General features: G+C 40.9%; 1 protein-coding gene across 1 annotated transcript in view; it reads right to left on the reverse strand.

The window, feature by feature from the left end:
- Nucleotides 1-13,349, reverse strand: part of LOC123510626 (serine/threonine-protein kinase BRSK2-like) — a 168,040-nt gene that overhangs the window by 36,707 nt on the left and 117,984 nt on the right. The window contains 1 exon segment of the mRNA XM_045265911.1: nucleotides 7,102-7,187. Coding sequence (XP_045121846.1) covers nucleotides 7,102-7,187 — 86 coding nt within the window.

Here is a 13,349-nt window from a genome sequence, read left to right on the forward strand (position 1 = left end):
GTAAATACTTAATAACAGTTTCAATGCAATAAAGTCAATGGGAAAGTTAATAAAAGATCTCAGTGTGAAATATAAATAGATAAAGACACTAATGGAAAAAATATACACATAATGACCACCACCACCACCTCCACCACCAACACCACCACCACCACCACCAGTCATTTCCTTCTCCCTATGGTCATATATATCAAAATAACTCATCCCATTCCCTCTCATCTCTGACCTTTAAGACCATTCTCTCTCTCTCTCTCTCTCTCTCTCTCTCTCTCTCTCTCTCTCTCTCTCTCTCTCTCTCTCTCTCTCTCTCTCTCTCTCTCTCTCTCTCTCTCTCTCTCTCTCTCTCTCTCTCTCTCTCTCTCTCTAAGTCATATTTCAAACACTGCCTATTGCAACACAAGTTTAGTTACAACACAAGTTTAGTGCAAGATAAACACAAGCCTCAAAACACGCAAATAACGACGATATATGACATTTACTCAACATCCTCTTCGTCTTTTGCGTCACTTCCGTCACCACACTCTTGTTACGTCACCCTATGTCACTTTTTCTTACGTCACCCTTGCTATTTCACCCTTTTTAACACGTCATCCTATCCACGTCATCCAAAGTCAGTTTTTTTTTTTTTTTCCAACCATCCTTGTTAGTTTCATTTTAATTTAATATGTCACCCTTTCTACGTCATCTTTTTATGTCACACTTGTTATTTCACCCTTATTGACGCGTTACCCTTTCTACGTCATCCACAGTTACTTTTCTTTCCATCACCCTTGCTAGTTTTACTCTTATTTAATATGTCACTCTTTCTACGTCATTGTCACTCTTTTTACGTCACCCTTGCTATTTTCACTTTTTTTTCGCCCTCACCCTTTCCACGTCATCCACCGTCACTTTGCTTTCCGTCACCCTTGCTAGTTTCACTCTTATTTAACACGTTACCCTTTCTACGTCACCTTTCTTACGTCATCCTTACTAACACGTCACCCTGTCACCCTTTCCACGTCATCCAGTAACTTTTTTTTTACGTTTCCCTTGCTAATTTAAGGTTTCTTCAACGCGTTAACCTTTCTACGTCACCTCTCATGCGTGACATTTACTAACACGTCATACTTGCCATCCTTTCTACGTCACAGTACATCATCCATCTCGTCGCCTCCACGTTCACTGAGACTCGGCAGGAAAAGGTTCAGACTGCCAATGGTGAGGCAAATGTCCGCTAAACACGTTCTGAGGCGCAGGGGAGCGGAAGGTGAGGAAATATGCAGCATTAGAGAGGGGTAGAGAATGTAGGTCAGGCACTGGTTGGCTCGGCTCACACCACCACTGCCACCATCACCTTAGCATGCCGGAGTGTGTGGTGACGGGAAGGGCTTGTGTGGTGGTGTGCTGGTGTGCTGGTATGGTGGTTAATGGTGTCTTAGTGGCGAAGATCAAGGGGAAATATAAACAGTGGTATGGAATTGCGGTAAACACACACACACACACACACACACACACACACACACACACACACACACGGTAAGGGCATCAGACACTATTCCAGTCCCTCGCTCCAATCCGCTTAGCACGTCCAGCCTTCATTCACCGCTCAGAGAAGGAGAATCCGGCCCAGTACTTAAGCCCAGTAGTGAACAATAGAACACAAGCACAAGGGAGAACAGGCACATAATCACTTACCATCCCTCTGAAACCTAATACAGGCCTCAAAACTCCCTCCCCTGCCTGTCACTCCCACTCGTGTTGATGGCGGTGGAAGTAACACAGCACTCAATCAACACAGCCATCGTGGTGGTGACTCTATCTCCCCTTCACGCCCTCCAAGCTGCCTCGTTCCTTTAATAAATGCCCCATTATCCATATCTACCGCCTCAAAACACACCAGTGGCCTTGAATATAGCTTGACATGGCGGGGCACTTCACGTCGCCCGAAGGAAAGGAGAAAGAGAGAGAGAGAGAGAGGGCAAGGGGAAGCGGGAGAGCAGAAGTGGTCGATGTGAATGAGTTGAGTGATAATGAACTCAACATTATGGGTTCCCTTGGCACTAAATGCAGGGAATAATAATAAGAAATACGAGTCTGGAGGTTGTGTGTTCCTGAGCCAGACAGAGAGCCAGAGAGCCAGAGAGTCAGCCCCGGGGATTGTGGGTAAAAGGCGGCAATTTTCATGCATTTGACTCTGAGGCGGAAGGAAGGACAGTGTTGGTAATAAAGGGATGCATACCAATTACCTTGTGAACACCTGAATGCTGCGCCGCCACATATTAATTACAGCAGCAATTGTGGATATTCACCGAGGCACAGACACCCAACCACCCACCAACCCACCCACCCACATCCACCCACACACTCACACACACACGCTCTAAATCCACTTCGTTCATCTGCATTAGTGCGTCGTCTTGCACCTGGAGGCCGTTTACCTGTCACGCCTACCGGAACACAGCAGGACGCCCACCACACGCCCACCACACACCTACTACACTCCACTGTCCCGTTGGCGCACCGTGATGACGCAAACAAGTCTCGCTTCATCAGTTCCTCCTCCTACTCTTCTCTCTCCCGTCCTTATTAGTTAGAATGAAAGCTTTCCTCTCCGTTGTATCTGTGTCTGTGTGTGGGAGGCATTGCTCTCTTCAATTACTGGTTTGTTTATACTTTCTGGATTGTTTCTTTCTCCCTTCTCTACTTTACTCCTTGTCTATGATTGAAAGCTATGACTGTTTATGAATGGTTTATTTTCCTAAACTGTTCTTTATATCATCGTCTTTGCCTTTTAATATATCTATTTTTCATTATCTCTCCCTTCTTTTTCCTCCTCTTACTCCTTCAAGTCTGTGATTGAAAGCTATGACTGTTTACAAATGATTTTTTTCCCTTATCTACGCTCATCATCATCCTGTCCTTACAAAATATTCACTTGCCATTACCTTTATTTGAGGGTAATGTGCTTATAAATAATTCCTTACCCCTAAAATACCGTGTAGCTTAATCCTCCTCGTCTTTCCAACATCTCGGCGGTAGTACCTGATCAGCATTAATACGTGTACAGAGGCAGCTGGTTCACATTCATAACCAGCGAGCGGAAACGTTAATTAAAGTTTAGAGCCGCTCAGTATCAGGGCCTTTACGTTTGCGCAGCCCGGTGAAGTCAATTAGTAAATTGTTCAAAGCAAGTACTCAGCGTAAAGTTAAGTACGGGAATGTTACTAAACTTCTGCTTCATTTTGTGGTTCCAGCTGTTACCATGCCTAAATTAATAAGGCAAGATGTACTAGTGGTTAATAAGTTTATAAAAAAGTGTTTCCTTTATCGATGTGAGGTAATTAAACGATGACTGACTGAAGAAATATATAAGAAAATAAAAAAAGGTTAAAAGAAAAAGTTAAAAGTTTATCCAAATTATAATTCCACCTTCACACATCCACTTTTTTTTTTTACGGTAAATACATATAAGAAACTAAAAACAAGAAGCCATTTCAACTCAACACTCCCCGACACACAAGCGACGCGAGGCTGCAACACTTCAGGAGCACAGCACGCCAACACAAGCAGCTTTGGTCTATAGAGGCGAAGTTGACTGAAACACTGCCATTCATTTCACCATTCCTCCATTCATTCCGCACAAGCTTCCCTGTCACACCCCCTCTCTTGCACCTCCCTCCCCTTAAGGTCTTCCCTTTGACATCTTCCCTCTCACACCTTCCTCTCCCCTCAGCTCTTCCCTCCACTCCTCACCCTCCTGTCTTTACTCACACCACCTCTCCCTCCACCTCTCACAGTAAGTAAACACGCGTAAACATAGCACAAAATAAAGATCTTGCGCATGACGTACGTGTGTGTGTGTGTGTGTGTGTGTGTGTGTGTGTGTGTGTGTGTGTGTGTGTGTGTGTGTGTGTGAGTGTGTGTGTAATAGAGGCCCTGGTCGTCAACATGTCTTCATTCACTCACTTCTACACCCACTTCACTCCATTACGACGTGCCTTCAAAGCCGCCGGACCAGAAAACCTTGACGAGGCGACTCAGACGGGGACACACACACACACACACACACACACACACACACACACACACACACACACACGACCTTGAGCGCCTCGAAAAAGAAACTCAAGTCTGAATGAAGTGAAAGAAAACGCGACTCCTGCATACAATTTCGCGGAGAATAACATGCTATTTTAAAAAAGGTAAACAGGTGTGGAAATAGACGCAGGAGGAGGAGGAGGAGGAGGAGGAGGAGGAGGAGGAGGAGGAGGAGGAGGAGGAGGAGGAGGAGGAGGAAGAATTTTAGGAGAAGTGTTAGGAATAAAAATATTGTAAGAAGAAAAGGGTGATGATGAAGAGGAAGAGAAGGAAGAACTGTAAGAGAAGATTGAAGAGTAAATGTAAGAGGAAAAGAATGACAGTAATAAAGAGGAAGAGGAGAAAGAGTAAAGACAGAAGAAGGAAGGAGAGGAATAATAAACGTGGAGTGACCAGGCAGGAGGGAGAAAAGGAGGAGAGGAGGATTGAAGGAGTGACGAGGTAGGCGGTGCAGGAGTGAAGGAGGGTCGCGTTAATGGTCTGGCCGGGATGTGTGAAGGAGTGCCGGTTCAAAGTGCAGCTGCCGAACACTGAGACCGAGACGCAGCGAAGTAAGCAACTCATAGAACTGAAGGAAATGAGAGAACAAAGCTACTCCTTCAGATATAAAGAAAAAAAAAGAAAGAAGGAAACAAAGGCAGCAAAAACAAACAAACGCTTTAATCGGAAGGAAGAATAAAATATAAAGATGAAAGTACAAAAATAACAGATGAACTCTTTCCTTCCTATTGCAGAAAAAAAAGAGATATTTTTTTTCCAACATTCGCTAAGATAAAGGACAAAAAAAAAGAAAAAAAGCGAATTCCTTTACAAACGGACGTGACAAACAACGAACCTTCCACTAACGAAGCAGGATACGAACTAACACGAAATTTGAAGCAGAGTGTCTTATAATTTTAAAGGTCTTGTGTCTGTCTATCGTTGAGGTAAAGGAGGCGACCAATAACAAGATACAGCCTCGTATTCTATAACACTTCTGCGCTTCACTACCTCTGTTTCAAAAGGCTTTATTTAAGTTTACACGAACTTTTAAGGTTTTACGGTTTTGCAGGCAGATTAACAAGGTTTCTACGTTATTAACTGGAGAAACACTCTTGAAAATCCCACTGATCATCTCTCTGACCTTGGAAAATAGTTGTGGTGAGAGAGTAATTCTGAATATGGACCGTAGACATGATCTTAACCCTTTTAGTACTGGGACGTATTTCCACCATAAGTTTTGGGTATGATAATACGATTTAATTTACATTTTTAAAGGCTTATGGAGGCCAAAAGATTAATGGCCAGAGTCTTCACTATTTCAGTCTCAACGTAAGTTTCTGAAGCTGTGTAGAATCATCACATAATAAACAAAATAAGTAAAAAAAAAAAAAACGCGTCGTGGCACTGAAGGGGTAAAGAGTTGAGAATCTGACAGGAAATAGATGTTTAAGTTCCTTTAGTTAGCTCAGATATTTGACTAGCTTGTTAGTTATTTAGGTTAATAGTTAGCACGTTGAACAATAAGGTTGGTTAGCTGATTAGTTAGTTAAGTAGTAAAATAGTAAATGAATAAGTTAGTCAGTTAATTCAGTCAATCTCAGTCATTTAAAAAGCTGGTTATTTATTTAGTTAGTTGTTTTCTTTAGTTAGCAGGTTGACTGATTAGTTAGTTGATTAGTTAATTAAATAGTAAAATAGGAAATAAATAAGTCAGTCAGTCACTTCAGTTATGTATAAGCTAGTCAAATAGTTAGTATCTCTATTAGTAGTTTTGTTTGTTAGTTACGTTCCATTGGTTGTGGTGAGATTACGTCATGCAGATGCTAATGACGCCTGGAACTCACAGAAAACGGGCAGTGGGTGAGAAATATTGAGTCAGGTGTCGCATTGAAGCCAAGCGCGCTCCAAAAATAACTATTAATTAGATCACCGGCATAATTCCTTGAAAAAATATCAATGATGAATGAATTTTTTTACATGAAACCATTTGGTGATTAAAATTTGCATGATTCCTGATGATAGTGTGTGTGTGTGTGTGTGTGTGTGTGTGTGTGTGTGTGTGTGTGTGTGTGTGTGTGTGTGTGTGTGTGTGTGTGTGTGTGTGTGTGTGTGTGTGTGTGTGTGTGTGTGTGTGTGTGTGTGTGGCCCTCAGCACCTCGCAGCTTTAATAACAACACAAACATCAAGCAAAACCTTTTTCTCAACGCCCACAATGCACCACTTCTTACATATTTTCCTTGCTGCAACACCGCAAACTAACACACCCACAAAACACCGCAAAAACGGACCCAAGAATAACCCGCGGCTGGAAAAAAGAAGTAAGAACACAAGACACTTACGAATATATCTTAACCCTTTCACTGTTACTTAGCATACCTTCCTTAAGAGGAGAATTAAAAGTGCATTAAATTAAGTAAAAAAGATAATAAGTTTTAAATCACAATGCGTGCTTTGGGGTCCGAGGGGTCTCCAAGTGCACGGGTTCGAATCCTGTCCACGGTCCGAGTGTAGGTTGGGCTTCCTCACTCGGGGTAACGGTTTCCTAGCGGGTGAGCTTTGAGATAGGAGGTACCTCAAAAAAGTATCCCCTTTAGCTCATTAATTCCCGTGAAGAGCCCACTGGTATGAATAAAGATAAAAGCTAACCACAATTAGATAATCTACTGCCTGGAAATCAAAACACCATACATTGATATAAATAGTTAATAAATGAAGAGTCTCGGAAGATATATTTTTTTATGTACGAGAGGAAAGCTGACCAAGGGCAAACTAAAACGAAACAAAATGCCCACTTAGTTGTTGGTCCCCTTACAGATCCTAGAGAGCACAATAAAAACGGGATACATGTCTTGAAACTTTGAAAACTTAATAAAAGATGCCGAGAAATAATAAAAGAAAAAATGTACAATAAATCAAGTCACGGAAAATATACTTCATAAGGAATACTTGGAAATTAAATAAAATCACACTGTACATTGTTTCTAGTGTTGTGAATAGTTAATGTCATTGAAAATATACTTAAAACTTCAAAATACTCACAAATATTTCTTATTTTCGTAGACATCGTAGAGTCCCAGCACGTGTGGATGTTCTATTAATTTCATAATCGCTATCTCCCTCTCGACCTGAAAAGGAGATTAAGAAGGATTAACAAAGGGGATTTATTCAATATTTTCTATTATTTTTACTCTTTTCTAGGTAAATGAAGCGTTATTAGTGTAAATGAGAGAGAGAGAGAGAGAGAGAGAGAGAGAGAGAGAGAGAGAATATGGAAAAAAAAAAAAGGGAAAGACAAAGAAAAGAAATGGTGTACCCTTGAATGGGGGGGGGTGCTTACCATTCCTCTCAGTTATCGAGGATGAAGGGAGGGGACGGGAGGGGAGGAGGACCACTACACCCACCCTCCTCCCCTCCCCTCGCTTTAAACTCATTAGGGGGATATGTTTAAAGGCTCTTGAGGTAGCCCTGAGTTGCTAGGTGCTCTCTCTCTCTCTCTCTCTCTCTCTCTCTCTCTCTCTCTCTCTCTCTCTCTCTCTCACACACACACACACACACACACACACACACACACACACACACACACACACACACACACACACACACACACACACACACACACACACACACACACACACACACACACACACACACACAGCACACAGCAGGCAGTAAAAGAAACACACCAAATTAACTCCTCACCATTTACAAACTTCCCCTGTTAATGAAAACAACAACAACAACAACAACAACAACAACAACTACAATGAAAAAAAAAAAAAGTTTAGACACAAAACGGAACATCACGATAATAGCTCCTCCCTCTTCCTCCTCCTCCTCCTCCTCCTCCTCCTCCTCCTCCTCCTCCTCCTCTCCCTATGACGTCAAAAATTTTCCTCTCCTTCTATTGGTTGAGGAAAAACTGGAAGGATTCTCTCAAAGTTCCAGAAGAAGGAGGAAGAGGAGGAGGAGAGGAAAGGAAGAGGAAAGGAAGAGGAAGGCTGACGTCAGAGAATTAGTGAGAGAGAATTAGGCGAAGAATTTAGGTGGAAAAGGAGAGAAAGAGAGAGGAAAGGGATGGAGAAGAAGAGGAAGAAGAAGAAGAAGAAGAAGAAGAAGAAGAAGAAGAAGAAGAAGAAGAAGAAGAAGAAGAAGAAGAAGAAGAAGAAGAAGAAGAAGAAGAAGAAGAAGAAGAAGAAGAAGAAGAAGAAGAAGAAGAAGAAGAAGAAGAAGAAGAAGAAGAAGAAGAAGAAGAAGAAGAAGAAGAAGAAGAAGAAGAAGAAGAAGAAGAAGAAGAAGAAGAAGAAGAAGAAGAAGAAGAAGAAGAAGAAGAAGAAGAAGAAGAAGAAGAAGAAGAAGAAGAAGAAGAAGAAGAAGAAGAAGAAGAAGAAGAAGAAGAAGAAGAAGAAGAAGAAGAAGAAGAAGAAGAAGAAGAAGAAGAAGAAGAAGAAGAAGAAGAAGAAGAAGAAGAAGAAGAAGAAGAAGAAGAAGAAGAAAGACAACAACAACAGCAATAATGAGACGAGATTACTGGAAGACATAAAGAAATCCACTCCTCCTCCTCCTCCTCCTCCTCCTCCTCCTCCTCCTCCTGACAGACAAAGGGGAGCCGAGGGGGTCGTTTTTCCCCTCATGGCGGCCCGGGTCCAGCCAGTCACCGGGTTTTCCCTCTGATTACCTTAATTTCATGGTATCCTTAATGGTCTAATTTTGCATACCGTTGCCCTTTTCCTCCTTTTTTCCCCTCTTTCATCTTTCCCCTTTGTATTGTTCCCTCGTGGCCTTTATTTTGTTGGCGTGGCTTTTGTTTTGTTGCAGTACTCTGTCTCTGTCTATCTTTGTCTGTCTGTCTGTCTCTCTCTCTCTCTCTCTCTCTCTCTCTCTCTCTCTCTCTCTCTCTCTCTCTCTCTCTCTCTCTCTCTCTCTCTCTCTCTCTCTCTCTCTCTCTCTCTCTCTCTCTCTCTCTCTCTCTCTCTCTCTCTCTCTCTCTCCTTTCCATAACTTTTACTAACTTTTCCTTCTAACAAGTTTTAATTTCTCCTTCATTCTTTCGACCCAAAATGACACTCGATTTTTTTTTCCCAATATCTGCAGTTATTTTTTTTTTTATCTTTAGTTTATTCCCCCAAAGCTGATGAGAGTAACGACCTGATTAACGATACAATTAATGGTGGTAATGGTAGTGAATTGTAGTAAGCGAATGTAGTGAGTTACAGTGAAAAGTGAACGCTGCAATGTGTTTAACTGCCTGTGGTGTAATTGGGAATATTTGTTTCTATTTTTTTTTCACTAATAACTTTGAATTAATTAGTGATAGTATTAGTATTGAAAATTATCGTTATTGTCGTTTATATTTGTCTTTTTATTTTTTACATTTTTGAACAAGACTAAATAACCCTTTGAAATATGACTTTCTCTTCTCATCTTTCTCTTTTTCTTCGTATCTTTATATATATCATGATACATTTCCTTATCCCATTTCAAAAGCTACAGAAAGACGAAACACTCTTGAAAATTAACCCTCTAGTCCTTCTTCCTCTTTCCTTCTTCTTCCTATTCCTTTTCCTCCTTCTCTTCTTCCTCCTCCACTAACATCACCATCAGGTTGAGTGGAGGCAGAGGAAGTACTTACCTGGCCTCCACCTACACCTGAGCACCCTGCACATCTGTAAGTACCTTCAAGGCGCCCACAGCACACCCACACACCTCCCGCCCTCACCTGCCGCGCGTCACTCAGGTGGGACTGATGCAATTAGCGACGCGATCTTTTTTCTCTCTCTCACTTCCATAACTGTTTGATCTTTTGTTAATTGTTCTTACTGCGTTTCCTTGTTTGCTTCGATTTGTGTTGTGTGTCGTGTGTGTGTGTGTGTGTGTGTGTGTGTGTGTGTGTGTGTGTGTTTTCTTCACTTCATTATATTTCTATTTTGCATTTATATATATTTTTCTTTAATATCTGACATTTCTTTTTAGTCATCATCTATTGGCTTTATTTCCCTCCATTTCTGGTATATTCAGTTGCTTTATTCCACGTTTTCGAATATATTCACTTCTGATTTTTTTTATATATATTTCTAACCATATTTTTTTTGTTTCATTTCTGCGAATCGTGTCTCTGGAATTACTAGAATCGCAGTATAAACAGTTACACTTCCAACTGAATGTCACAAACACTTCTTTTCATATTTCTATTTTCACATTTCTACTCATCCTTTTAATCTGTCGCCTCACCTTTCCTCTGGCGACCCAAATGTCAAAGGTTCACACCACTTCCTTTCACTCCCATTCAATCACTACCTAGTATTGACTGCCTCCCTTTCCTCCTTCCTTCCTTCCCTTCTTACCTCTTTTCTCTCCATCCCTTCCTTCTTCAGTCCCTTCTCTCACTCCTTCACTATCAACAAAATCAACAGAAATGTCACTCACTGCATCGTTGTTGTTTTTAGTGTGTTTCCTTCAAGCTAGATATATTTTCCATCCATTTTCAATCCTATGTTAATTTTATTCTTTTTATTTACCAGAGCACATCGATGAGACAATATTTCTGTTGAGACAAAAGTTTTTTTCTCCAACTTTTTTCTCCTATTTCATGGCCAATACAACATTTAAGGAAGCCAATTTCCTTATCTATTTCCTTTTTTCCCTTCCGTGTCACTTCCTGCTTCGCTTTCTACGCTTTCCTCCTCTCCTCCACCTCCTCCTCCTCCTCCCCTTTGTTTGTTTATAACCTCAATATTTTATTTAATCTTGTCTCTTTTCCTTTTATCTCCTTTTCGTCTTCCTTCCTTCCATCTCCTTAGAGAGAGAGAGAGAGAGAGAGAGAGAGAGAGAGAGAGAGAGAGAGAGAGAGAGAGAGAGAGAGAGAGAGAGAGAATCATACACAACACTAAAGAATAACACAAGGATACCAACGAAAATACAGACAGACAAACAGACAGGTAAGTTAGCAATAATGAACAATTAGGCTTCACTGTTCACCTGTTGATGCTCCTTTGGGAGTTACCTGTCGCTAATTAATAATCCCTGCCTACCTGGACTGAACACCGCGCCTGAATCTCATTGGGAGTGTGACCTTTGCAGGGTTAAGTCTTTGTTCCTCCCTATGAACTTTTTTGCTATATTTTTATACCTTTTTCTTGTTCGTTGTGATTATGTATGTTATTCATTTTTTTTATTCTTTATTGTTCTATTTTTATTTTGGTTTGTTTTCTATATTGTGGCTTTTATTGTTGCGTTCTTCCTTTTCTTGACATTCGAAGCACGGTTATAGATAGTCTCCACACACACACACACACACACACACACACACACACACACACACACACGTCACACACACACACACACACACACACACACACACACACACTTCTCTGCCTTAGGAAATACTAATCCTGCTAAAAGATTAATTAATTCTTGACCGTAAAATTGCCCTCTAAACTCTCTCTCTCTCTCTCTCTCTCTCTCTCTCTCTCTCTCTCTCTCTCTCTCTCTCTCTCTCTCTCTCTCTCTCTGGTCCACTAAAAGCCAAGCAAATTTTAGACATATCCTACCTTAGACGCCCATTCCCTTCCCCGCCCACACGCACGACCTCTCACACGCACGCCCACTCTCACCCCTCCACCCATCCACCCACCCCCACCAGAACAAGAACAACAAAAAACTTTGCTAGAAATCCATTAAAGGTTTGGCGAAGTTTTGAATTAGTTAGAATCAGAAGGAAACTATGGAAGGAATGATGAAAGAGAGAGTAAGAGAGTGAGAGAGTGAGAGAATAAGTGCTTCAACCTCTCCCTCTCTCTTTCTCTCCCTCTCCCTCGCTCTTTCTCACTAATATGAATGAAAATGCCACTGGTCTAAAAATTGAGTTGTGAGCGTAGATAACTTTTAGGTGGGAAAGGTGGTTGATGAAGAGAGAGAGAGAGAGAGAGAGAGAGAGAGAGAGAGAAGCTGACTGGTCCTTCCAATTGTCAGTAAAGGAGACGAGGTGAGAAGGGAGTGAAAGTAAGAAGAGACGAAAAGATCAGCAAATGTTATAAAGATAAGGCGGAAACTAAAAGAGGGAAAAACAAGGGAAAATTATGGAAAAAAGACGTAATTTACCAGGTATTTATTCAGGACAAGTAAAGAAAATGACCTGTAATTAGAAAGAGCAAAAGTAAAAGGAGGTAGGGAAACAGGTGCGTGTGTGTGTGTGTGTGTGTGTGTGTGTGTGTGTGTGTGTGTGTGTGTGCCAGGTGAGAGGTGATGGGAGGGTCTGAGGGGAATACTAGAGTGCATGTACTAGAAAAGGGGGGAGAGGGCAGGAAAGGGGGTTGCTAGGGAGAAGAGAGGGAGGAAAAGGAGAGAAGAGGGAGTTGCTATGTGAAGGTGTAACATGTGAGAGGAAAGAGGAGAGAGGGGAGAGGGGGGAGAGGAGGAGGAGGATGCTTTAGGCTAAGAGAGGGAGAGAGACAGGGAGATAGAGAGAGTGGGGGAATATTGGATGGTAGAGTGAGGGGGCGTTCTTCCCTCTCTCCCCTCTCCCTCTCTCTATCCCAGGCCTAACGCAACGCACAGATTCAAATATTTATTTCATTTTGCTTTCGGAACACACTAACATTTTCCGCCAGAATTCCTGTATGTGCGGAACAATAAATTGAAAAAAATGACGAAAAGAAAGGGAAAAAATAAGAATGAAGGGGAAATATCTTAAGAAAATACCAGGAAAATAGAAATAATAAAAAGATGTATTAAAAGGAAAATATAAAAGGAGCAAAGGAATTAAGGTTAGGTTTGGTGAGGGAAATAAATAAAGAAGACGAAAGAAGGATAAAGTAATAAAGGTGGAAGACTTAATAATATCGTAAGGAAATACCTGGAAAAAAATAATGAGGAAAAATATTATCAGGAAAATATCTGAAGAAGTGAGAGAATTAGGTTACGTTATGTTAGGTGAGGTCAGATCAGGTGAGGAAATAATGACAGGACAATGAAAAATCTAGGAAAATATCATGAAAAAAAGAAAGTGTAAGGAGAAATACTAGCAAGAAAGAGAGATAAAGAAATTCAACAAGAAATCATAAAGAAATTAATGCAAAAAGAAAGAAAACCGACCAAATAATTCAAATAAATAATAAAAAATGCAAAATAGACAGAAAAAATAACAAAGGAAAAATAAACCAAAAAATTAAAACTCTTAAGAAAAACAAAACACATCTAACAAAAAAAAACACGCTCAAATCAATAACAAGAAGGTAATAAACAACACTAATTATCCATTTGAGGGGAAACTGAACATTCCTCCCTTTTTT

Source organism: Portunus trituberculatus, chromosome 29 (assembly GCF_017591435.1).
Source record: "Portunus trituberculatus isolate SZX2019 chromosome 29, ASM1759143v1, whole genome shotgun sequence".
Taxonomy (NCBI): Eukaryota; Metazoa; Arthropoda; class Malacostraca; order Decapoda; family Portunidae; genus Portunus; species Portunus trituberculatus.